This window comes from Aquarana catesbeiana, linkage group LG10 (assembly GCF_042186555.1).
Source record: "Aquarana catesbeiana isolate 2022-GZ linkage group LG10, ASM4218655v1, whole genome shotgun sequence".
Taxonomy (NCBI): domain Eukaryota; kingdom Metazoa; phylum Chordata; class Amphibia; order Anura; family Ranidae; genus Aquarana; species Aquarana catesbeiana.
In genome coordinates, this window is record NC_133333.1 from 216220524 (window position 1) to 216248378 (window position 27855).

Genomic DNA, 27855 nt, shown 5'->3' on the forward strand with positions numbered 1-27855 from the left:
GGGGTGGAGGAACTTGACTGGCTTGCACAGAGTCCTGACTTCAACCCGATAGAACACCTTTGGGATGAATTAAAGCGGAGACTGCGAGCCAAGCCTTCTCATCCAACATCAGTGCTTGACCTCACAAATGCGCTTCTGGAAGAAAGGTCAAACATTCCCATAGACACACTCTTAAACCTTGTGGACGGCCTTCCCAGAAGAGTTGAAGCTGTTATAGCTGCAAAGGGTGGGCCAACTCAATCCTACGGACTGAGACGCCATTAAAGTTCATGTGTGTGTAAAGGCAGGTGTCCCAATACGTTTGGTAATATAGTGTATATACAGCACTGTGGCCCAGCAGTGGTACAAGGGCTTCCCATATGCTGTCAGAACAAAATTGACTTGGGCTGAGAGCTTCTCTGTCATTCAGAGCAAGCCTTGTATTTTTATTATTGACTGCAATGCTTCCTCTGAATGGCTGAGAAAGAGATAGTGAAGTCATTCACCCGCCTCTCAACCCAATTTTGTTTGGACAGCAGACAGGAAGTCTTTGCTCAATGCTGAAATACAACATTGTATACTGTATGTAGCGGATGCTACATATAGCACTGACAGCAGCTGCAGCAGTTAGTAAAGGAAATAGCTTGGACCAATAAGCTGGCCCAAACTAGCTAACGATTTAAAGTGGAAGGGAAAAATGGAGTTAGGCTTTAATTTTTAAGTGGTGACTGAACATCAGGATTTCGCCACCAGGTGGTGCTCCATGTGATGTTAAGTGCAGAAGTATAAATAAATACAGGGATCCTAGGCTTGCTACTATACAATTTTCTTGTTCAACTTTCCTTTAGATTTACCAAAACCATATACTATGAGGTCAAACCCTTGCACTACACAGTTGAAGGTAAATCTAAAGGAAATTGAATAAGAAAATTGTATAATGTATGGCCAGCCCTAGGGTATTTCCAGCTTCTTTAATTTTGTTTTCCCCGAAGAAAATAAATATGTAAATTGATAATGAGTTTCCTTTTTCCAAAATCCAATGGTATACTTGGATGAGTATTTAATGAAGACAGACTGAAACAGAAAATGATAGGAGAGTAGATGGTGTATAGGGAAGAAGGGAGGAAGCACAGCATTTATAAACAAATTTCTCAGACTAAAAGACCACATTTCACATAGAATTGAATGAAGGAGTAAGTGGATATTTTATTTCATAGTAATTCAAAACATGTAATGTTAAATACCCCTTACAATGTAACTACTCCAGGATAAAAGAACACTTGGTATTACAGAAGCATTTCTACAGCTCTTCCACTAGATGGCAGACTTGACTATACTATTCATGTGTGTGTAACTCTTACTCCACTCCCTTCTCACCTTTCAGATGGGAAGTCAATGACTGTGTGGAACTTGCCCTGCAGGGCAGCTGGTCCTTCTCCCACCTCGATGTATTTGCTGTCAGCCACCACAGGGGAATTGATCTGTGCTTGTGTCCGCGCTTGAGCCTCTTCCAGGCTGAGGAGCTTTGTGGATGGCGAAGAAACCAGAAGAGATTTGGGCCGAGACAGGGATGTGTGACCTAAAGAAGGAGAAAGTATCTCAAATAAAACTTCTGTTAGATACAATTCTGACACCTATGGATCCCCAAAACCATAGTACTTTTATTGTTGTATACACAACCCATTTGATGTTAATCATAAAAGTCCAATATGAAAGTAGTTTTGCAAAGGTTTTTTTTTTTCTTTCTAATATGCATTTTGTTACATCATGTCAACCAGGAGATAGAAGTAAGAACAACCTCTCCTCTCTTTAGCAGCTTTTTGATGACAAGAGAAATGGGCCACTGCAAAGGACTACATTGATCCACTAGTAATTTCCGCACAGGAATATTATTGTTTAATTGCACATGTCAAGTGCAATGAATAAAAGAAAAATCTTATAAATAAAAGATCTTGTTTGTATTTAACTTTTCAAACTATGCAGTCATTTTATGGAGAATTACCAATCCTTTCTAGAAAGCTCCATATTGGGGTAATGAACCATTGCAGAGGACACAAAAACTACACTTTTATCCTTAATGGAAACATGCCATTATTATTCTACAGGTATTAGGGTTTCTGGCTTCAAAACCTTTGATATCATTTTATCAAGTGGATTTGGTGAAACTTAAATCTTAGTTACTTTAAGGGAACCTGTATGTCTACAAATATGGAACTTTTGTTAAAGGGCAACTCTTTTTTTGTTCAATGTCCAGCCTTTGACCCAGCACTGATACCTGGTTCTCAAGCTATACTGACAACCTGTATTGTTCTACTGGCCAAATGTTGGCCATTTTCATTGTTGACTAAATTCTTGCATCGAAAAAAAAAAAGAAGGTGAACTCTAGGTATGCTCTTTAGACCAGTGTAAGTATGCATACAGTGGAACTTTGGTTTACGAGCGTTTTGAAAGACGAGCAACTTGATATGCGAGTGCTTTGGATTACAAGCATTCTCCTGGAACGGATTATGCTCGTAATCCAAGGTTTCATTGTATACGACACGCATACATACTTACATAATGCTCTCTACCTCGTCCAGTCGGAGAACACCTTGTATTCGTTTACAAAAAAAAATAAAAAACACGGAGAGATTTACTAAAACTGGAGCGCTCAGAATCTGGTGCAGCTGTGCATGGTAGCCAATCGGCTTCATACTTCAGCTTGTTCAATTAGGTTTCGACCATAAAACCTTATTGGTTACTATGCAGAGCTGTACCAGATTTTGTATTCTCTAGTTTTAATAAATCCCCTGCCACCCCACTGTGTCACACAAATGGGCAGCAGTACCGAGCAAGAGACCCCCTATGGTCTGTGTACAGGAGGTAAAGCTGCTTGACACAGGACCCCAATAAACACTGCTATCACTTTAGTTGTACCTGCTACAATAGTGATTGTCAGCTAACCCTTAAGTATGAGATGTGCATACTTACATTAGCCTAAGCTGGACCAATGAAAGTATGCAATAAAGATAATACCTGGAGTTCCGTTTTAAGGTACAGGCTCTGGAACAGTCATCCTGATCCTTACCTAAAGGAGATCAATCCTTACAAATGTGTTTAAACTGTTCTGCCCACCATGGGGCAATGTACATGTAGTACTTTGTTCCATGTGGTTAGATGACTCTTAAGTCTAGTTATGAAGTCTGATCTTCTGTGCCAACCCCCTGCAGAATGCTACACACAGGAGTAAGTGCTGCAAATGCCTTGCAACCGTGTGCAATGCACCTAGTTGCAGCGCGTTTGTCGGCAAAACTGGGGTTACAACAGGTGGTGAGAAGACGTCACATCGCTTTCTCACGGCCTGTTAGTAGTCTCTGGAGTGTGATCCAAATGCGGATCAGGCTTCAGAGGCAAGGGAGATTTAGACCCAGTTTTCTAAATCTACCCAAAGTGTTACATACACTGCATTCACATCCTGCTTTTAGATGCTCCTGTATATTTGTTAAGCCCCAACGTAATGCAGCTCACCTGCACTCTCTCGTATGACAGAGCTAAGTTTAGGACTGAACAGAACTTCCACATGGTTCAGGATAAATTCCACCACCACCGACTGGATGCGCACCTCCATGAATGCTGCTGTCCCACTGAAACACGCAGACTCGATCTGCTTAGATCTAAACAAGAGACAGAAATGGGTCAGCACAGAATGAGAAATTGACAAAGGGATTTTAAAAGTTTTCTCTACTTTAAAATAAATCCATCCATCTCTGTTCTTGGCCTGGTCCCTAAAGAAGAAAATTCACTTCAGCTGGAACAATTATGCTGATCACAAATGTTGCTGTTATGCTGTTCACAATACTGGCTCAGCTGATAAAGGTGATCACATAAAGAAAAAGTTTGTGACATAAGGCTAATCAGTAAGACCCGGTTCACACAGGGGCAAACGACTTCCGCGGCGACTTGCAAAACGACTTCTGTATAGAAGTCTATGCAAGTCGCCCCAAGTTGCCCCCAAAGTCTTACAGGAACCTTTTTCTAAGTCGGAGCGACTTGCGTCGCTCCGATTAGAACGGTTCCATTGTACAGAACGGGAGGCGACTTGTCAGGCGACTAGGTCACCTGACAAGTCGTCCCTGTGTGAATGGGCTCTAAGGGCTCCATGTATGATACCAGGAGTTCAAGTGCAAGTGACTGGGAAGGATGGAAATGTAATTTATTTTATAAATCACTGAGCTACACAGTGATAAGCTGGTACCATGAGACGTTAACTGCATAGCATGCAATTGGGACATCAACAAGCACTGAACTGTGCAGAAAAAGGGAAAGCAAGAAAATATTGTGTAATAGGGGAAACGGGGTCTCTATGCTCTAAATGGAACATGTGCAGTGTCTGATTCCATTTTTAATCTATCCATGCTAGTGGTACTGAGAAGTGGGATTTCACTGCCAATGGTCTATAATTCAGATCAGCTTCAATTTTAGTCTGAAAAATCACTTTAAAAGGTCTTTACTGCCTTATCACACTAGTTCTGTTTAACGACGGCTCCACCAGCCATTAAGAGAAATTGTAACACCTGAATGAAGGGTATTCATTTCATGGGCTTCCTGATCATGTGATTAACTGTTGATTACGTGTTTGGAAACCCATCCTGCTGGCTCCTGGTTGCCATTCTGTTACTAGGAGCTGTCGGAGACAGCATGGTCATAGTGCTGGGGGCACATATATGTTTCAGCACAGAGTAAGGCTTACCTCTGTGCTGCCATATATATTCGTATGGCCAGCATTAATGATTTGAAGTAAAAAAAAATGGGTACATTTCCAATATATTCACATTTCTCCAGCACAAAATAAATACCTAATGATTTGCAAAAAATTCATGGTGTTCCTACCATCCTGTTTTGGCTTACAATACCGTGCCTTTGCTGGAATGAAATCTCAACCAGAGTTGTAAACCCTGCTGGACTACAGAACTTTGATCTCCCTGCCCCTTCCTACATGCAAACATTGATTTATTTCCCAGCAAAACCATGCCGCTGCCTTCAATCCTACTACTGCTGTGTGTAGGGAAATGGCTCTATCAATAGCCCGTGCACCCACTGTGTGTAGGGAAAAGGCTCTTGGAGGATGTAGTTCTGGGAGATTCCTACATCTCTAAGAACTGAGCTCTCAGCAGCTGGTCCTGCAAAAAGTCTGCTTATGATGTCACAGAGAGTAATTTCTCATTATAGAAACAAGGTAAAATAAATAAATGATGCTGGGACATTCTTGGTGATCATTTCAAAATCACCAAGGATATAATGGTGGGTAAAACAAACAAAATTTAACATCAAAGGAACCAGTATTTAATTATGAGTCGTTTTCTATTTTGGCTGGAAGAGAATTCATGGTAATAGCATTTTTTCCTTTTTGATAACCACAGAGAACAATTTGGCTTCAAGTAACAGATGTTTATCATTGTGGCTCAGCTTCTTCTGCCATATCACTAATCAAACACAGTAGTGCAAGGCGCCTCCTAGCTGGGATCCTCAGAGCTCTGGAATGGTCCAGTCCTACAACTCACTGACTTCTGGGCTGTTGGGCATGGCTTCTTCTTCTAAGGATTACTGCACACTCTGTATAGTGATGGATGTTTGGAAAATATAACTGTACAACAGAAATCAGTACTTGGCCCTGCTCAAGTGTTAGAACCACAAAAAAAAAAAAAATGGAAAAGTGAGGACAGGGCTTCTACACTTTATGTACCATACCGAGGTGTAATGGTCCCATACCGGAGGAGGTTGGGGGCCCACACAATAGCCAGGTTCTTGGTGTGCATGTTGGTAATGGAGCAGTAGGTTGCAAGGCGGGATAAGTGGCGCATAAGAAACTCCAGAGTCCTGCAAATGTAAGATAATGACAGTTATACTCCTAGATAAAGTCTTCCATGTTAAAATCCACTGCACCTATAAATATTCGTCATGGTATAAAGGTTACATAATTTACTTAGTGGTGCTTATTGTCAAAAAATGAGGATATCTAGCCGATTGCAAACAGGGGGGGGTTCCTCTAACTGGGACTTTAAAGGGCAGTGCTCCTCTACAGATCAAAACCGTAATTATAAAAAAGTATTATTTTATTAGAAAAATGTAAAAAAAAATAGGATATACAATACACAGGATATGCAAGATGCAGATACAGAGATATGCAATGATAACAGTACAGTTGAAAACATCCACTACTCTGTTGAGAAAGATAGGGCAACACAACGCGTTTCGAGTCAGCGATAATAGGATTTTAAAACAGCTTACCTGTAAAATCCTTTTCTTTGAAGTACATTACGGGACACAGAGCCATAGTAGTTACTATGTGGGTTATAGGCCACCTTCAAGTGATGGACACTGGTACCCCCTAAGACAAAAAGTCCACTCCCTATATAACCCCTCCCACTACTGGGAGTACCTCAGTTTTGTAGCAAAGCAATACATGTGTATACCAAGAAGGGAGGGACCTCTGTGTCCTGTGATGTACTTCAAAGAAAAGGATTTTAGAGGTAAGCTGTTTTAAAAATCCTATTTTCTTATCGTACATCATGGTACACAGAGCCATAGTAGTTACTATGTGGGATGTCCCGTAGCAATGTAAACTGAAGGGAGGAAGACACAACAAAAGTAGGGCACTAAAAGACTAGAGGACTTTTAACTGCAACCTGCAGTACTCTGCGCCCAAAGGCGATATCCTCATGACCTTTTACATCTACCTGATAGAATCTGGTAAATGTATGGACTAAAGACCAAGTTGTGGCCTTGCAGATCTGATCCATGGAGGCTTGGTGATGCACTGCCCAGGAAGTACTAACAGCCCTGGTGGAGTGCGCTTTAATATGAAAAGGTGGAATTTTCAAAACACTCAAGGTGAAGTAGCTTATCCAAAAGGCAGAGCTACGAACTGAAAATGAAGATTTTCTATCTCGAAGCGTAGATAATATTTTTGGTGAGCGGGAAAAATAGGCACATGGAGATAAGCATCCTTGATGTCGAATGACGCTAGCAGCTCTCCACCTTGTAAATTGGAGACCGCAGATTGGATTGACTCCATGCGAAAAGAGCGGATATTCAAAAACCGGTTTAGATCCTTGAGATCTAAAATGGGTCTGACATCCCCGTTTTGGTACCGTGAAAAGGTTTGAATAAAACCCTAAACCTCGCTCTTCCAAGGGGACCACCGATATCACTCTTTGAGACAAGAGATGATCCAAAGCTAGAAAGAGAGACTTCTTTTTTACTGGATTTCTGGGAAGGTTTGATCTGAGAAAATGAGGACACGGGAATTATCGGAACTCTAGTTTGTAACCTAGAGATATTGAGGAAGCCACCCATCTGTCTTGACATTGTTCCTGCCAGACCCTTGAAAACTGCAGAAGTCTTCCCCCATCTTGAGCGAGCGGGGGCGCCCCTTCATAAGGAGGATTTAGTATTTTGTTTTGTGGGTTTCCTCCCCCAGGGCCTTTTTTGACCCTGGGACTGACCCTGAGGTTTACCTCTTGAACCTGACGGTGGAGGCCATCGTGACTGCCTGGAGGCTGATGCTCCTGGCACTGGAGAAGAAGCTCGTCTAAAAGAAAACTTCTTAACTGGTAAAAGGGAACTTTTTCCATTAGAAATTCTTTGGACGTTCCAGATCGTCCCCAAATAACAGTTCAACGTGAAATGGAAAACTGGTCAAGAACTTTTTGCATGGCGCTTCGGCTGACCAATTTTTCAACCATAAGATTCTACGCACATGTAACAGCTCTAGCATAAGCCGTGAGGCCTGGAGAATAGAATCTTTCATAGCGTCTACTGTAAAACATAACGCCTCTGATATCCCGGCCAAATCTTGGGCCTGCTGATCGGGAATAATCTTGAGTACCTCTATAAACTGGTCCTTTAAGGACTGAGATACCCCGATTGCTGCCAGCGCAGGCTGAACCACTGAACCTGCGAGTGAAATATAGTTTTTAAAAAGGAATTCCAACTTATCTGTTGGATCCTTCAGCATTTGGGCATTGTCTACAGGACAAGTCAGGCTTTTGTTCACAGAGGATATAGCAGCGTCAATTGCTGGAATCCCCCATTTCTTATTAAACTCTTCCACCGTAGGATAAAGTATTGAAAACTTTTTTTGGAGGAAAAAACTGTTTATCTGGGTGCACCCACTCAGAATACATAAGCTTTTTTGGCCATGAATGGATAGAAAAAGCATGAATACTTTGGGGAGGCTTTAGTGAACCCAAACCAGAAGTGGGCTCATCGACTGACTGCGCTACTGGCAGCAAAAATGTGGAGTGGACCAATTCAGTGAGAGACTGTACCAACAATCTTTCTTGTGAACCTGATCCTTCAGTATTAGGCTCTTCAGGAGAGGAGTCATCAGCCTCTTCCTAGTCCCCTGAGAGAAATTTGTCATCTCTCGCCCCTTGTTCCTCAGTTTGAGGGTCCTGAGTAATGGACAGGGGCCTGTTACGCTTAGTCCCACTCTGGGATGCGATTAAGGCATCAATTTTTTGCTCCAAGCCTAAAATGGTTGAGTAAAAAACCTCCTTAGTAATATATACAGGGGCTGCAGTGTTAAGAGCAGCTGCAACACGGAAGTCCCTGATGGCTCACTCTGACCAGCCATATCACTCTCAGGGGAGGATGCCATCTTTTTTGAGATGGTTCTAGGCTTCTGTGTGACTGTAGAAGTCTTTCTATAGCCCTTTTTTGAGGCTCTTTTACCCCTCCTTCCGACCATAGCCCGATACACAAAGCAGAGGTACTACCAGAAGGAATGCATCCACTGCTTGAGCAATAGTCCAGCCCTGCCGCTGCTATTAATGCTCAGCCTGATGCAATAGTAAATGTGTCAAAAGGAATGCCGTGTCACCAAACCTCTTTCATGCCCCTCTTGCTCTTGTGTCCCTCCGCAGCTTGCAGCAGTAACAATGGTGCCTTTAAAACACTCTTTCCCGCGCTGGGCATTGGAGGACGCCAACGCCGTGCTAAGCAGTAGTGGGAGGGGTTATATAGGGGGTTTTGTCTTAGGGCATACCAGTGTCCATCACCTGAAGGTGGCCTATAACCCACATAGTAACTACTGTGGCTTTGTGTCCCATGATGTACGATAAGAAATTGGTTCTCTTCTTCAGGGGTAGGTGGTTAAACACACAATTGATAAAAGACAAGTATGAGAATATATGCATTGTTGAACAAGCATAACATCAAGAAATTGAATTAAACAGTTTATGTAGAACAACTGAACATACAACTTGCATAGAAAATCAAAGATCTTGCATCCTGATTAAAATATTGGGAAATGCTGCAGCCTTAAGCCAACCAGTTTGGGTCCAGAGAGAAATGGATGCACACAGAAGAGCAACCCAAGGCCCAAAATAGTCACTTACAAAGGGCGCTCCAAATCGGCCCCAATGGGATCCCACATATGACCCGGAGCGACAAATATCGCTGGGGACAAAAGAGAAAATGAATCTAGTATTAAAGCCAGAGAAAGGGAAATTTACACTAAGATGACTACATAAATGTCTGTTCAAATCATACATACCTAACTTATTTCTGAATGGTACACAAACAGGGAAGGACCTGCTAGTGGTCTGAGACAACTAACTTCGGGTACTGAAATGGTATTAGAGCAGGCACCAATTTTATAGGGATGAGGGATGCCTATGGGCCAATCCTGGTAGCAGTGTGGGGAGGGGCTGACATATGGAGCGCCCCCCGAGTCACCGGCGCGCAAAGGTGCCTCCGCCACGGTTTCCTGATGGAGAGAGGGGATATCCGGCGTCACAGGGATGCCGGATGGGGCGTGGTAATGTCTAGCGTCCGGTGACAGCCCCCTGGACATGACATAATGGCGATGCCTTCCCGCCTCGGCGTCTCGTGGCGCACATCCGGAGTCATGGCAACCAGGTGAGCCTAGCTCCACAACTCTAGTAAAGGGGATGCCGAACACGTCATGAAAGGCATGCACGCCCGCCCCCTCCCCCGCACCGAGTGAGGGATATGATGGGCGGTTGCTATCCCTGTGACGCCGGATATCCCCTCTCTCCATCAGGAAACCATGGAGGAGGCGCCTTCGTGCGCTGGTGACTCGGGGGGCGCTCCATATTTGTCAGCCCCTCCCCACATTGCTACCAGGATTGGCCAATAGGTGTCCCTCGTCCCTATAAAATTGGTGCCTGCTCTAATACCATTTCATGCTGTGCACCTGGGGGTGATAGGACCATACCGGAACCGAGCTTCAACCAAGGTAACCTTTTTGGTAACAATTAGCCACGCAGCCTTTTTCTTGGGTGTACTATGGTTATATACAGATATTTACAGATCCGGACCATCGTATGGGTTCATATTTATGCATGTCACTGAGTGACTTGATGATGTGTTTTTTCTGTTCCCCCCTTTATAGGTCCTTTAATCTTTATTTGGGGCAGATGGAGTACAAGTACACAAAGTTAGTTGTCTCAGACCACTAGCAGGTCCTTCCCTGTGCGTGTACCATTCAGAAATAAGTTAGGTATGTATGATTTGAACAGACATTTATGTAGTCATCTTAGTGTAAATTTCCCTTTCTCTGGTTTTAATACTAGATTCATTTTCTCTTTTGTCCCCAGCGATATTTGTCACTACGGGTCATATGTGGGATCCCATTGGGGGCGATTTGGAGCGCCCTTTGTGAGTGACTATTTTGGGCCTTGGGTTGCTATTCTGTGTACATCTATTTCTCTCTGGACCCAAACTGGTTGGCTTAAGGCTGCAGCATTTCCCAATATTTTAATCTGGATGCAAGATCTTTGATTTTCTATGCAAGTTGTATGGTCAGTTGTTCTACATAAACTGTTTAATTCAGTTTCTTAATGTTATGCTTGTTCAACAATGCATATATTCTCATACTTGTCCTTTATTAATTGTAGACGTATTCAAGTCCTGTGTTTACCATCTACCTTTGAAGAAGAGAACCAATATCGCTGACTCAAAACGCATTGGATTATCTCTGTTGCCCAACAGAGTAGTGGTTGTTTTCCACCGTACTGTTATCATTGCATATCTCTGTATCTGCATCTTGCATATCCTGTGTATTGTATATCCTATTTTTTTTTACTTTTTTCTAATAAAATATTACGGTTTTGATCTGTAGAGGAGCACTGCCCTTTAAAGCCCCAGTTAGAGGAAAACTCCCTCTGTTTGCAATTTAAACGTTACATAATGTCAGAATAAGATATAAAAATGTAACTCTACACTGTTAAAAAATGCAAAACCTAGAAATATACATTATGGATAGAACACTGTGAGATTGTTGTGTGACTAAAGCTGTTAATAACATAGAATTATAATGTCACGGCCATTACTAGGTTATGTGTCTCTCGCAGATCGCAGTGCTAACTGTGAAATGGTGCAGGAATCGGAACGCATGGGTGTGAACATCCATGCAATCCGATTCCAGTGCGGACCAAAAAAGAGCCCTGCAAATTCACATAAACATTGCATGTGATCTGTGCAGCAATGCGGTGCGAATCACACGCCATCTCCGACAATGCAATAGTGTGTACTGAAATTACTTACTGTAATCTCACTGCACATTGTGAACTTCTCACATTGTGCACTAGAAGCAAGTCATGTCCTGGCTGGAAGATGATCAGCAACATACAGCACTTTCCAACCCAACCTGAATGTCTCTGACCCACCCCTTTCATTGGATTTCAGTTCTTTCAATCATGGAGGGACAAAATCAGATGTGGGTGTTACCGAGTGTGGTCCGCATGCAAATGTACCGTATATACTAGAGTATAAGTCGATCTGAGTATAAGTCGAGGCCCTAATTTACCACAAAAAAATGGGAAAAACGTATTCAAACTTGGTAGTTAAGGGTTCATAGATGCCCCCTAGCTGCAGCCAAAATTTGGGGTCTCTGAACCCAAAGGGTCCCGAAATGACATTGCTGCAGATGGACACAGTTGACTGATTTTGGGGCCCCGTATCTCGGGGCCACTTAGTGCTAGGAACCCTAAATTTGGTGTGCAAACCCAGTGGAACTAGCACCATAAAATATCCAAAGTTGAGGTTTCTAGCACCAAGTAGCCCTGAGATACAGGGCCCCAAATATCGGTTCAGAAAATGTCAAGCACTTTTCTGCAGCAGAGAATGACATTTTCCGAACCGATTTTGGGGCCCCGTATCTCAGGGCCCCTTTTTGCTAGGATCTGGATATGTTGTGGTACCAGTTCCCCTGGGTTTGCACACCAAATCTGAGGTTCCTAGCACTAAGTGGCCCTAAGATACGGGGCCCCAAAGTCGGTTCGGAAAAATGAATTTTTTTGCTGCAGAAAAGTGCTTGACTCGAGTATAAGTCGAGGGGGGCACTTTCAGCACAAAAAAATGTGCTGAAAAACTTGACCTATACTCGAGTATATACGGTAGTCTGTCTAGGAACAGCCACTCCTCCAGATGGACATCCACCTATCAAGGCATTTTGCTATTTTCCACAACCCCTTACAGGAGCCAGCCCACTGCTTGCCTCAGGTCTGAGGACTCCTTGGAGGAGTATTGATGCAGGGTGCTGTGATGTTTTAAAGCAGGGGTCTCAAACTGGCGGCCCTCCAGCTGTTGCGAAACTACAAGTCCCATCATGCCTCTGACTGTGGGAGTCCTGCTTGTAACTGTCAGCCTTGCAATGCCTCATGGGACTTGTAGTTTCGCAACAGCTGGAGGGCCGCCAGTTTGAGACCCCTGTTTTAAAGAAACTCTGTACAGAACCCTGCCAGCCTCTCCCACCCCACATGATCTGCCTGGATTGTATAGAGGAGCACAGAGACCCAGTGATGTAATAAAATGAGGAGAGAACAGAGAAACCAGGGAAGGCAAAAAGATAAACAGATTACATTTCAACTTTAGACAATTGGGGGGGCGAGGCGAGAGGTTTACTAAAACTGGAGCAGGCAGGGTCTGGGGCAAATGTGCATCATAACCAATCAGCTTTCATCTTCAACTTGTTCAGCCAAGCTTTGACAATGGAAGATAGAAGCGAATTGGTTGCCATGCACAGCCTCTCCAAATTCTGCTTGTCTCAACCCATAGTAAACAGACATCACTGTTTTCTAAACTGCTCAATATCTGCCAGGTATAGCTCACCGTACTTTGCCCATCTCTACTGACTCTTATTCCCCCTTATGAGAAAAGCCCAACTCATGTGCAACTGATTTTTCTCCAATTGAGGCACTTCCTTTATTCCTCACTGCTCTATAAAATTCTGTGGTTGTTATAATTCCGCACTGATGTGTTAAAAGCAGACACTTACAGTCCCCTGAGTTCAATAATGGCAAATGTTGTCTGTTTCACAGCCTGATAAATTATACATGGTGCATGGATTCCACCCAGAGAATGCTGCAGAATTATTTAACCCGTTATTGTGTGGATTTAGTAAGCCTGCAGGGTGAACAGTCAAGACTTTGGGTGGTTACAGCATCTACTGCTACAAAATCTTCAGACAAGTTCTCTCATGACCGTCCCTTCCACATTCCGTCATGCCAGGCCCAGAGAGGCAGCATCAGGGACTAAGAAATCACAGACAATGAAACACAAACAGGCCAACACTCACAACCAGGGCTACCCAATTCATATACAACCTCATGTCTGACAGTGAAGGGTCATCATTCACCCATTTCTAACTGGGGCCTGTCTGATCTGTGTGCTGCACGTCCCAGTCTGATATATTGAGACTCTCCCTTCATGTCAGCCTCACTGTGCGGGTGCTCCAGCCCCCATCTGCCATAGTAGAGCTATATTCAGCTATACGATTCAGAGTTCCGATGATGAACACACCTCATCCCTTTCCCCACTCTTAGTTACCACTACACAAAGGTTGGAGAGAATAGATGAAATTTAATTTGTACCAACCAGAGGAGGCAGGAATGATAGTTCATATAAATGCCAGATTGTCAAGGAACAGTTATTTTTAGTGGCTACACACTGACTGATAGAAGCAAGTATTGCCACCAATATGAGAATATGTTGTAAAACTGGTCTGTAAAGCAGGGACGTGTGATCACTGGAAGCACTTGTGACCGCATATTAAAAATTCTTTGTCATCAATCAGCAACTGTGTGCTTTACGCAGGATAAGAAGGAAGTAACATTTCACCCATCTTAAAGTTGTAAGGCACATATGGCTTGTATAGGAAAGGGAGAGGAGAACACGGACTGACCGGTAATGTGGAGGAGGCAGTTGCTGAATGACATCATGGATCTTCACTAGTCTTTCTTCATCTGTTGCAGCCGACACAGCGTCCTGTTAGAACACATAAAATGCAGATTAAGAGACTTGTTGTGTATAATGTATCTTTGTCTAGAAACGAATGTGCACTGAAGGAATGACTACTAGAATCCTACTGGCTTTTACAGGCAACACAGACATATTCCCTTCCTCTAACTTAGTGTAAGATGTCAAGAGTCTTTGTGTAAGATGTATATATACATTGCACAGAGTCAAATTTATATCACATATACTGCTTTGTAGAAAGTCTGTGATAATATGTCACAGCTGTGAAATTTCCATGAGATGAAGAAAAAAATCTACAAGTGCAGCACAACAAAGTTCTTACATTGGTTGTCAGTGCTACCTCTGAAAATTCAAGTAGACTTTTTCCTTCCTGTGTGTACAAAGAACGAAGGATTCTGTATATGTGTCTGAACGGACACCTCAAGTGCTTTGTATATGCAGGAGAGGGGAGTGTAGAAATGTACACCACGAGTGCTGTGTATATGCCGGAGAGGTCAGCGGACACCCTGGCTGCTATGTCAAGAGAGGTGAGTGCAGAAGCTTACACCCTGGGGTGCTTTGTATATATGTCGGAGAAGTGAGTGTAGGATCGTACATCCCGGGTGCTGTGTATATGTCAGATAGGTGAGTGTAGGAGTGTATGCCCTGGGTGCTATGGCAGAGAGGTGAGTGTAGAAGCATAAACCCCGGGGTGCTGAGTATATGTCGGATAGGTGAGTGCAGGCGCGTACTCCCTGGGTGCTATGTCAGAGTGGTGAATATAGAAGCTTGAGCCCTGGGGTGCTCTGTATATGTCGGAGAAGTGAGTGCAGGATTGTATACCCCCAGATGCTGTGTATATGTCAGAGAGGTGAGTGTAGGCGTGTAACCCAGCTGTTGTATATACATCAAAAAGGTGAGTATATGAAGGTACACCCAGGGTGAAGCAGATCTGCTAAATGGTATACTCACAGAAAATTTTTCATAGAGTTGGTAAGTCAGCAGTGGATTGGGGAGCTCTCGGAAGTAGAGTTTACACAGGGAGCCAACACAGTGAATATCCTGGATGTAGACATCTTTAGTTAGGTCTGGAATCTGCTCCGAGTCAAACTCGTGCCTAACAGGTTGTCACAAAAACACAGATTTAGTGCAACATATTAACAATAATAATAATGTTTAATGCAAAGCCCACCATTGATACTTTGCCCCACGTCTGATAAAAATGACACAAAATTATATATTTTATTTTAATACAGTGTTGTGCTCTGTATCTTATTTTAAGGTATGTTATCTGATAAAAGAGATGCAGTGTTGCATGTCTGATAATAGTGATATAGTCCCCTATACTGCATTATTTTATTATCAATATACACTGTAGATTATTATTGTTGTGTGTCTGTATCTATTGCATTATGTTGCATGCCAGGAACCAGTGACAGGATACAATCTCTCACCGTAGTTTCTGTATATTGGAGGCGATCCCAGAGAGGCGGTATATCCCATCCACAATGCCATGTTTCTCTATGAACTCTGTGCAGCTTCGGAGGACCTGGGGGACTTTATAAGGTAGAAGTAGGAGGAACACATTAGAAACCACATCACAGCCAGATGAACAAAACAGCAATTTCCTGCCCACGCAGCAGACAATGAAGTGAACATTCGCTTTATAATAACACCACAGAGCATTTAATAAAGTAATTCAGAGAATTACTGTCCTGTCTCTGTAGCTGGATGCTGGTAGAGTGTCTCCCACAGTGCAGCCATTATTAACTCTTCATATCATTACTCACAGCCTTTCACTAACAAAAATGGGGATTCCGGGGGCGATTGGTCCACTCCCGAAGTGATCTCTGCAATCAGCTTCTCTGGGAATGGAGAAAACCAAACTCGGTTTCTGATTGACTAACTGTGCTGCTAACCTACAAGATGGCTGCATTTCTAAATCAAACTGTGGCGCCTGTGATAAAATGTATAATCAAGGAAACCTTTGGACAATGTTGGTCCTGGGCCAACAATCGGCACATACTACACTCTACACTCTCCTCTGAAATCTAGAGGTAAACATGTTGCAGAGGTTTGTGAAGATGGATGGTGGGGGTTGTAAATGGAGTACATTTGAGAACTAAACTTCATGGACTTTATACCAATTGCTGATACAATCTGAGGAAACATTTCTTTATCCAAGAAGTGAACCCCAACATAACAGATGTCTGAAGGTTCTCACTTATCCTGGTGATGGTGAATAGTAGTAAATCGCATTCATCTGCAGCTGAACTGAACTAAAGCTGATGAAGCCGTTTGGAAAAGCAGTGAAAGTTTAACATTACAGAACAAGTCTAGTTGAATGTGACTATTCCTCCTACACAACTAAGTGCTTGTAGATGATAGATTGTTTGTAAGCAGCCCGAGAGGTTTACAAGCATGCTGGAAGATGTTTTCATGCACCATAGTTCTTGATACGACCTGTATGTTAATCTAAACACTACAGGATAATTGCAGAGCCTCAGAACAGTTGCATCATTAAGAACTGGTTGGCCGACTCAAGTCTGGCGATACAAAACTGCTAAATGCTGATACCTGATCGTACAGGCTATGCTGCGTTCCTGAATAAATAAGAGGAATAACAAAGACAAGCATAGAAAAGACAGAAACATTTCCTAACATTTATATTGCTCATCAGATATAAAATAGTTAATATGATATAGGTCATTTACTGCTTCATCTCCACAAAATCTCCGTTTTCCAGCAGACATGGCTTACTATCTGCGCACAGCCGGGTAGAGGAGGGTCACATGACTCTTCAGGCCTTTAGACACAACACAAAGGCGTAACATGCCTGGGCTCTTCCCAATTATTCCTCAGGACAAATATGCAAAGCACTGGAGTAAACACACCATCCCCCCATCATGACTGCAGCAGTCACATCTCTGCATCGTGTGAGCAGAATACACAAACCTAACCTTAGTCACACTGGTTAGAGTCTGATAAATGTCCAGGATTTAACAAATCTTTAGGTACCAAAGGTAAATTGATAATGGCCTAGGGTCAGGTTTCCTTACTACCCAGCACTGAGCAGATACATTCACAGACTACAGAAAGATTGTGAATAGTGGGGAGATCAGATTACACACAGCGGAATGGTTTATATATCATTTGTGATCAATGTAGCTAGCTGACCGCTTGGTGTTATGATGAAGGGACAGAGATAGACTAGATCTGGTCTATTCAATAACAGAGACAGACAGGAGGAGACTGCCAGGTGTAACTCTCACACCTGGTTTCAGGTATTCAGCTTGTCACTTCTTCCAGTGTCCCGAGATTCCCAGGAGTCACACCCCATACTGCAAACTCTGCCCTGTAATTATAGCTACCACGTGCTGCATATATATCAGCAAGTCTCTTCTATGCCTTCCCTTTACTGCCATTTTCTTCCTGGCACTTGGTGCCCTATGATACAGACATGCATTCAGTGCTCAGGACTCCACAGACTATACAACACAGGAGACTGACAGGAACTGAAGTGTGACAGACAATTTGCTACATCAAACATTACAAATCAAACAACAATGTAGTCATTAGAGCGCACATCAAAGGTCCAATCAGAGGTTAGTGAGGCTGAAAAAAAAAAGAAGTTGCTCCTAAACTATTTTTTTTCCCTAATTCTATTACAAAACAGACTGTTTTATCTACACTGAATGCAACCAATTATAGCTACAGATACTATTCTATGTTCGAATGGCAACCAACTTATTTTAAAGTCAGTTCGTAACACAAATGCAGGTTACCTCCCTTTAATAATCTACTAGGCTGTATCTGCATGTATGTTGCTTCTCCAATCTCCTAGGTGCCTATTGGACACAGTATAAAGTAGACAGCAAACCGGGCATATCCTTATACCTGCCAACAGATGACTTTCGGACGGAAACTGTAATTTTTTAGGGAAGTGAGGAATGTGATTGGTGGCGATGGAGAGATAGGTCCTTGAAGGCGCTTATATAAGTTTCTTGCGCAAAATAAAATAAGAATGGACAACTCTAGAAACCAATCAGAAATCTGTAAGATACAATTCTGGTTGGGTGCTTTGGGTCACACTGCAAACAAATTTGTAAGGATGTTGGGCCAGAAACTGAATATACATATCCCATGGCAGGGACCACACACTGTGAAGACCCCCAGATTAGGTGTGTGGTGGTACATTACACACATGTGATTACGTTTAGCTGCCACCGTTCACAATAGCTGACCAATCTTCATAAGTTTTCCCGTTTCAGCTACAGGAGTTTTAGGGCGAGGACATTGTTATTCTAGATTATCTTTGACAACACTCACAGATAACTCACCACTAGATACAAGTTTTTGCTTAATAAAGAAAAAATACACAGCGACTCCGATTCATCTATCTAAACATTTGTGGTGAAATACAATGCATTTCTCTTCTACCAGAGAAGCTCTGAGCTGTTAGCTTGTTGTTTTTTACTGACAGAACTAGAGCTGGTAATACGAGTGAATCACAACAAAGCAGATAAGTAGATGCCGTCTGCACAAAATTCCAGTCTAACCTGTTCATTGTGTGAGGGGGTGATGTACAAGAAAGGTAAGGGCCCCAGTGTCATCACAGAATGCACAGATCTTATCAAACACGTTCTTCTCATACTTACTGTATATACTCACTGTATATACTTCATCATATACTGTCGTACAATGCCCCCGCTGCATATCCTCCACCATACACTCCCCTCCGCGGCATATCCTCCATCGTATACTGCCCCCCGCTGCACATCCTCCACTGTACACTGCCCCCCGCTGCACATCCTCCACCGTATACTGCCCCCCCCGCTGCACATCCTCCACCGTATACTGCCCCCCCTTCCTGCTGCACATCCTCCACTGTACACTGCCCCCCCAATCCTCCGCCATACACTGCCCCCACTGCATATCCTGTACTATACACTACATATCCACCACCATTCACTGTTTCCTGTTGCATGTCCACCATCATACACTGCCCTCCTGCACATCCTCCACCATACATTGCACTTCTGCCATCATATCCTCCACCATACACTCCCCTCCGCGGCATATCCTCCATCGTATACTATCCCCCGCTGCACATCCTCCACCGTATACTGCCCACCCTCGCTGCACATCCTCCACCGTATACTGCCCCCCCCCCCGCTGCACATCCTCCACCGTATACTGCCCCCCCCTTCCTGCTGCACATCCTCCACCGTACACTGCCCCCCCAATCCTCCGCCATACACTGCCCCCGCTGCACATCCTCCGCCGCCATACACTGCCCCCGCCGCATATCCTCAGCCAAACACTGCCCCCGCTGCATATCCTCCGCCACATACTGCCCCCGCTGCATATCCTGTACCATACACTACATATCCACCACCATTCACTGTTTCCTGTTGCATGTCCACCATCATACACTGCCCTCCTGCACATCCTCCACCATACATTGCACTTCTGCCATCATATCCTCCACCAGAAAAACAGAAGCATATTAGAACAGCTTTGATTCCACAGCTAATATATAATATCAGTTCCAGCAAATGTCAGGAATGTCAGCTCTTACCATCTTGGGCAGAGTTGAGAAGATGTTCCCCAAGGTCGCAGCCAAACACCCGTTCCCGCAGGATCCCGCGCTGCTTCAGCTTCTGCTTGCTGGGTCTGGACTTCATGAAGGTCCTCAGGAATGTGATCAGCTTGCCGTGTTTCCGGGACACTGCACAGACAGCATGAGATCAACATTACTCCAAGAATCACAAGACACATGGACGGTTAACTGGCACAAACACAGACAGACATTGTGTGGAGGGGTGACACAAAAAGAGCAAATTCTTTCTGGCCTAGAAAGCAGCATGCTGGCTGCTATGTGTGAGATGAATCAGGGATATCGCTAATAGACACAAAGATGTCCTTCACAGTGCTGGCTGTCCACAGAGCCATTGTGCTATGGACCAGGAGAGCTGTGTCTGAAAGAAACTCGAGCAAATAGGGAACTGTTGGCTACACAACAAATCAAAACATTTTCCTAAGCCTAGGTCGGAAAATTAAATATGAAACCTTGTTAATTGTTAGGGGTTAATGGCTTTACAATTTGTTTGTTTTATCATAAAAGTGGTCTCACTGGTCAGAACATTCCACCTCCACTCTCCCAGAAGGTTCCTGCCAACTGGCAAATACCAGTCTCCTAGATATTATTACTTGGATGCTGAACTGGCAGCACCATGACATCATGCCAACACTGACCACCACAGAAATATATTTACCAACCTAAAACTACCCATCCCATATCATATAATGTGGATGCTGGACAGGCACAGTACCAGAGATCGATGTCATGCCAGAATTTCATTACTACTATATAGTTATGGAAAGTCTCAGAACACTAGCTTGGGTCACCTGACTTTAAGCAACGCATGCAATATATATTTATCAACATGTCCTAAAACTCAACTCCAGTCATATATATATTTTTTTGTTTCCTATAAAGCTGGGAGGATTGTATTCTATGTCAAGTAATCAATGTGACAGCAAGTGAGTAGAAATCCCCAAGTGGGAACACAATAAAACATGACCAAGGGTCCCTGCTCTACTGAAAACAAAGTTTTGGCTAGAATTCCACTTTTAAGAAGGGCTCTTCCACTCATAGCAACTAATCAGACCCTCTTCTGTGTTATTTGCACAGATAGCAGAATCTGCCTACAATAGGCAACAAACATGGAAAATGAAACCTAGAGCTTATTCTAAGAATACACCAAATCAACGATTTTCACACCATCAAAACTGTAATCAACTCAGCACAGCATCTAACCCCAGGTTTGTGGGGTGGATGTGCAGGATTAGGCTGATGTTGGGTAATGGGCACTGCCTTTCCTCTACTCTGGCTTTGTTTTTGGACTTTCTATATGCAGGTATTGCTGTTTTCTTCATAATGTGTAATTAGGCTTAGTACTCTGTAAATCTTGTCCTTGGTGCTTATACGCAATGCTTACTCATCAGCTGATACAGAGGGAGCATGGGAACTCTACATCTTCTACACAGAATGTCTGCTAAAGCCTTATACTAAAGCATACTGACACATTGCTATGTACAGAAACACTGCTAATAGTGACACACATATTCCAGTGCACACCAATACTGTATGCTGTATACTAACAGACACATACTGTAAGGCCTCATGCACACTAAGCATATGCTCAGCTCCCCTGAGCATATTTTCTCCTGACAGGAGAAAAACTGATTCAAAAACGTGCAAGTGGCATTTTGCACATGTATGCATGGACACACAGGGTAACATAAGGGTGTAACAAAAACCATCAAATGCAGCCACTGTGCCCATCATTTGCAGTCAACTTGTGCCCAGCAAATGCAGCCACTGTGAAACCCCCCGCTCGCCCGCTGTCTGCCCGGGACTTACTCCATCGTGGTGCCGGGTCAGGCAGCGAGTGCAGGTAGCGAGCTGTGGGACGGGTAGCGCAGGTCAGGCAATGGCTCCTGTGTCCTCCATGCGTCTCTTCTTGCCTTCTGCTAGGTGGCCAATAGGATCGCCTGTGCCTTCAGCCAATCAGGTCATGGGTATTAGACCCGCCTTTCCTGATTGGCGGAGAGGTAGTTCAGTGTTAGAAAAGCAGATATTCATTTACTTTTCTAACACACCTGGGTGGACTCCGAGTGCAATGCTCTGCGCTCAGAATCCACCTTTTCTGAAGCTTGTTGGAGCCTATGGCTCTAATCAGGTGCTTCAAAAAAAACCCCCCGCCGCTGTAATTCAGGCGCCCGGTGTCCGAAAATGGAGTGGCTACAGCGGCCATGGATAGATTCATTGTATGTATGATTTTCTCCATTCTACATAAAGGGGGGGGGGGCGTGATTGAGGGGGCAGCGCCTGTGCACCCTTAATCGATGGGCCGCCCCTGCAATCACTGCTACTGCACTGGAAGAGGCAATCACCCTGCCCTTTCCATATATTCTCACTGTTTCTACACTTTGTAAAGTGCAGATCTAGTTATTGTTTGTAGCAAGTCAGCTGCCTCTCCATACCCTGAACACAGTCATATACACTATTACAATACAGCAGGGTGCACATTCTTCAAGACAAATGTTAACACACAACAGTCATTGTACCATTCACTAAATACTAATTTATTAAGACTGGAGTAGCCAGAATCTGGAGCAGCTGTGGATGGCACCCCGTTAACTTCTAGCTTTTATTTCAAAACCTAATTAAACAAGCGGAAGACAGAAACTGTCTGTTTACTATGCACAGCTACTCCAGATTTTGTCCGTTCCAGTCTTAGTAAATTTCCCCCAATGTGTCCAGGCTGGAACATTAGTGGTACTACTAAGGTCCTCATGCCTCTACACCGCTGCACTACATTTGTGACACTTTGTACCTGTACAGCTGAGCACCTGGCTGATGAAGCCTTTGATGTTTGATGGGAGCTGCCATAGTTTGCCTGTTCAGCATCACTGCAGAGTGAGGGGTCTGCCCTGAAAGTGCTATGCTGCTGTAAAGAAGAAGAATAGAAGCCTCTATTGAAGGCTTTTCTGGTGTTTAGCCTGATGGTGGATTCCCTTTAGTAAGCACTTAGGTATTTTTACTCGTCCTTCCACGCACACAGCCATCCATTCTCTGTACACTGGAATGATTGGTAAATTCTTCACAATTTCATGTTCCCTGTTCCATTTCAATGTAAAAGGCAGTTAGCTCTGGAGGAGGTAGGACACAACAATGGCCCCCATGTTCTTAGACAGAGTGCAGACCTCTCTCATGTCTCTCAGCCGGCAGCTGCCATCAATGAAGCTTGGCAGAAGCTGGCACAAGAGTGACCGTCTCCACTTTCCTCCTGGCACCATGCCCAATGTCTGGAAACAAATACAATGATACTTAGATCCAGGTGTCCTGGTCACAGAGCAGAGCTGTAAAATAGAGCTGCCAGAAGGAATGTGACGCTTCAAGTGAAGTACACAACTAGATCCCGGCAAAATCCTGGAAACACAAAATGAGTGATCAGCCTCTGCCACACGGTCCAAGCAGATTCTGCTCAGTAATGATAGATGGGCAAATAAAACCTCCCCAAAAGCAGTAGGCTCGTCCTCGGCAGGGTCAAGGCTGTCCACTCCAAAATATCCTGTGTGGTCATTGACAGGACAGGTCAGGTCTGAACAATCTCTGTGATTATTAAAAACATACTTCTAAAGATCAAGAAGTACTTGATTCAGTCGTCTCCCGGGGTGACATATCCGGTGTGATGGCAGGGACCCTTCCAATGCCATACCACAGGACCATTTAGATCCCTTTAAGATACCTTTTTCTGCTCTGGAAATGTCATTTTGTCAGTTTTGCCAATTTTTAAAGCTGTTCAGCACAATAAATCTACTCCGTTTTAACAAGGTCAATAAAACTAATTGAAGTATATATTTTTGTTCATAAATCCAATTGAATTACAACACAATTTGTTATTTTCAGGGTAGGAAGCTGGAGAAGGTGCTACATTGGCTGCCATTTTCCAATTCATTAAAGTGGGGTAAAAAGCAGAGATATATTATGGAAATGTGCCATCAAACAATTATTCAAACAGTCATAGAGGAGCCCTTATGGATAAGCAGGTGAAAAGCAGGAACCAGCAAAGGACAGAGGGAGGGGCAGTCATCTATGGCTCTGAACTGCAATCCATTCACTTTGCAAGTCATCACCTGCTGACTGTACACAATACACCTCCATATCCCTAAGGTCTAGTACACACAGGCCGAATGTCGGGTGACATAAATTGGTTCAATAAAAACCGTCATTCGGCCCGTGTGTATGGCAGCTGGTCTGACAGAAACTTCTGTCGGACGAGCATGCTGGAAAACCAGCAGCCAACTGGCTCCCGATCAGCGCTCTCAGCCAATGGCTGGGAGCGCTGACCGGAGTGTTTTGTTGGTGTCAGAAAACAATAGAACAGCAGGGGAAATTGCCGTACTAACATTGAATTGTTAGTACAGGGGCTCCGACCGGAGTTGTCAGTTTTTTATTTTCGTTTAACCCACTGGGTTGAATGAAAAAAAAAAACTAGTGGTGTGTACTAGGCTTAAAGTGGTTGTTACCACAAAAATGTATTTCACTGCCAGCCCCTCTCTTATAACGAGGCATAACACACAGGGTAAATGTTTTTCTAAAACGAAGCTTGTAAATACCGTTTTACAGCCATCTCCGTGCCGGTCACGTGACTCCTGGCCGGTCTCCTACTCCAATCCAGGGCAAGAGGGGCCGTGATCTCCCTCTGACGTCAGCTAGGAAGGTCACATGGCCACTCAGCCCCTCATGCAGTAGCCCTGGATCGGAGTAGGAGATTGGCCAGGAGTCACGTGACAGGCATTAAGATAGCTGTAAAACGGTTTTACAAGCTTCCCTTTAGAAAAACATTTACCCTGTGTGTTATGCTTCATTATAATAGAGGGGTTGGCAGTGACAATTGGTAATCTTTTATTTTTTAATAATAGCGGCAGGAGGGGCAGGGCGCGAAGACAGAGACACAGACACGGGTGCTGACAGGCAGGGAGGGAGGGGGTCAGGGCAGGGTTGTGGATGACTGAGGCACGCAAGCTGACCACGGTAGTCAGAGCTCGGCAGCCATGATTATCGTGGTCAGCTCACAGAGAGGGACACAGGAAGTGGCATGATTAGCCAGGTTTTTTACAGTTTAGAGAGGGGCAGATGAGACAGCACAAGCACCGTGCTGTTTAATCTGCTATAAGGGAACAGGAGTGCTCTCTTTTTTTGTTTGCTTGTTTAGGGCTACAAACACTTTAAGGCTGGGTACACGCAGGCTGAAAATGGGCCATGATCTGCAGGTTCAACAGAAACCAGCAGATTTTTGATATCAGTAGCCTGTCCAACATAAGCCAGTGTAACTACTGGCTTTTGTCGAAGGGACATGCTGGAAAACCAGCATTCGGTCGCTGATCAGTGTGTTAAGGTGGGAGCAGTCCCCCTGTTAGAATACAAAGGCATAGTGGGGGAGATCACCGCACTAACTTTGCTTGTGTTAGTACAGTAATATGTCACTTTTTTTCATTCACCCCACTGGGATGAATGAAAAAAAATGTATAATGCGTACCAGACTTAAGGCAAACACTTTACAGTTTCTCAGTAACAATCATACTGACATAAGGACTGTCTTCTTGTCCCAAGCTAAAATCAAGATTGCACAGCAAAATGATAGCAGACAAATAAAACATTTTATTCTGATTGCCAGCTAATAGGCAACACAGTCATATCTTATTTCAGGCAATTTTATAAATGAGGTTTATTAAGGGTGTGTACACAAAATAAGTTACATCTAGAGCAAGACAGTGTACCAAGAGTGCCAAAATTAAACTCCATCCCGTATGTACGGTGTGCACAATGACTGTCACGTACGTAGTACCATCATTTCAAAAGTTCATGTACTGCACTCATTTTTACTGGTAAACTGCTATAACAAATATGTAGATATTAGTAGGTTCCGACAAGTATGTCTCTTCTACAGTTTATGTGGATATTGATGGATTGAAACAGGTGTGCGTTGTCCAGTGTGTGTGGATATTGGTGGATCTTATAATATACCAGCATCTTTTGTCCAGTGTATGTGAAAATTTGTGGATCAGATATGGTTATGTTTTGTACAGTGTATGTGGATATTGGTGCATTTAATAATGGTGTCTTGTATGGTGTATGTGGATACCGGTAGCACTATTGTATATATAGTTACTGGTGAATCTCACACACTATGCATAGTTTTCTTCAGTCATTTCCTCATCTTATTGTGTGCACATATGAACACAGTATGTAAACCCCCCGGCCACATTCCTGAACAAAATCACCATAAGACTACCTTTTAAACAATGTTAAATAATAAAATCAATCAGTGATAGCTTACCTGGTTCTTTGTGATGTAGACTGTAGATCTGTTATTATCGTCAAATAACCTCCTGCACGTTCTCTCTCTAGTTTCTCTCCTATAGCAAAGGCCACCAGCCACCTATCTGCTCTACACCTTCTCGTCTTCATCAGAGCCCAACTTGTTCTTGTGTGGTCCTTGTGCCTGCTATCATAGCAGACGTCTTCCAATGTCACCCCCTGTGCTTCCTATCGGAGCAGACTCTTTCCAGTATCACTGTGCCCTGTGTTTACTATTAGATCCTCTGCAGATCAGTGTATTGCAGCGCTCTCTCTAGTCCCAGTCACATGTTCCTCCCACAGCCAGGTATGTCTCCGCCCTCATGTCTTCAGTCACACCTCTGGTTCAGGCTTCTGCTTTTCTTTACTGTCTGCTTTTCCAGGTGCAGTGTCTGGAACTACCTCCCCCCTCCTCCGTCTAGCCCCATCCTGTTCACCTCTTCCCTAAAGACAGAGAATAGTAAGCCAGTGTAAATGAATGAGAGGCAGGATCAGGCTACAGACTCCTACTATATGGATATTATAGAATGATAATGATGGTGATATAGAAGAGGTGTAAACCCAGCAGAGTGGCTGTGCTTGGTTTCAGGGCTATGGCAAGCAATATGTCTGCCCTGCCCAATAGGCACATGCCTAACATTCCACTCAGCTGGGGTCCAGAGACTCTCCTCCGACCACAAGGAATTGTGCACTTACTAGATGTGTCAGTACACAGTAATACACCGAAGCTTTGAATCAGTCCTTACCCTGAAGGAATCTGACAAGCAGGCTGTTATGACCTCCTATGAACTAGGGAACTATGCATTTGGTAAGCTGCTTTAGGTACTCACTTTAGGTGGAATTTTGAAGCACATTTTGAGGAGTGGATATTCATTGTGGTGTATTTATTGATTTTAAAAGACTGTTTAAGTGCCGCTCACATGAGGAGCTGTCTCACATGTTGGCCTTTTTGGGGCAATCAAATGAAAATAGAGGGGGTTTGAACTGTTTTATGCAATGCACCATCTATGCTTTTACTATCCAGTGCATTCTTTATACTACCTACAAGCAGCATTTAACCTGCAATGAGCCAAACGACATGAAATATACAAAAGAAGCACTATACATAAATAGAGGAAGTGCCTCCTACCCCAGAGAACAAAAGGCACATAAAAAACACCTGCACCATTAACTATGAGTATGTAAACCAGACCTAATAGATACGGTATCTGTGTGTGTGTGTGTATATATATACACACACACATACACACAGAGTATATACACAATAAGTATATATAGATAGATATACAAAATATATATATCACAGTGTTGCACTCTCCTGATCTTTAGAAGTATGTTTTTAGGTCCGGAAGAGTAACATGTTTTGAGAGATTTAAGAGTCCCTAGAAACGCATTACCTTTCCAGACCTAGGTTGTTCATCTGTGATGAGATATGCTCATGGTCTGAAACTGGATCTAATCTGACAAGTTTGTACATCCTCCAGAAAACTGTGGTCCCCCATTGTTCAGCGGTGGACTATTCCTGTCTATGGAGTGTGCTGACGTCAGGAACAGTCCATTTTCAAACCCACTATGCATGAATCTATCCATTAACCATATAGGGGGTGGCGTGGATAGAGGGGGTGGCACCAGTGCGCCCTTAATGGATGGGCTGCGACTGCTTTCTTTCCTATTATTGCAAATGTCAAGGGGGCTCC

The 27855-nt window shown here is 43.6% G+C and overlaps 2 protein-coding genes across 14 annotated transcripts in view; one reads left to right on the forward strand and one right to left on the reverse strand.

Moving 5' to 3' along the window:
- The window catches only part of KCNJ5 (potassium inwardly rectifying channel subfamily J member 5), a 99120-nt gene extending 97193 nt beyond the window's left edge, over window positions 1–1927 (forward strand). For both annotated transcript variants that reach the window (XR_012236399.1, XR_012236398.1), the window contains exon 2: window positions 1364–1927. The gene's annotated coding sequence lies outside the window, so the exon portion shown is untranslated. The remainder of the gene's footprint in view (window positions 1–1363) is intronic.
- The window catches only part of ARHGAP32 (Rho GTPase activating protein 32), a 352740-nt gene that overhangs the window by 21451 nt on the left and 303434 nt on the right, over window positions 1–27855 (reverse strand). For 9 of the 12 annotated variants that reach the window (XM_073603297.1, XM_073603299.1, XM_073603301.1 and 6 more), the window contains 7 exons: window positions 19805–19954; window positions 15678–15780; window positions 15196–15340; window positions 14171–14253; window positions 5707–5835; window positions 3487–3632; window positions 1357–1558 (listed from right to left, as the gene is read on the reverse strand). In XM_073603297.1, coding sequence (XP_073459398.1) covers window positions 1357–1558; window positions 3487–3632; window positions 5707–5835; window positions 14171–14253; window positions 15196–15340; window positions 15678–15780; window positions 19805–19954 — 958 coding nt within the window. Of the gene's footprint in view, window positions 1–1356; window positions 1559–3486; window positions 3633–5706; window positions 5836–14170; window positions 14254–15195; window positions 15341–15677; window positions 15781–19804; window positions 19955–26138; window positions 26507–27855 lie in introns of those variants that run through there. The other 3 variants (XM_073603294.1, XM_073603303.1, XM_073603305.1) reach the window with 2 other exon arrangements.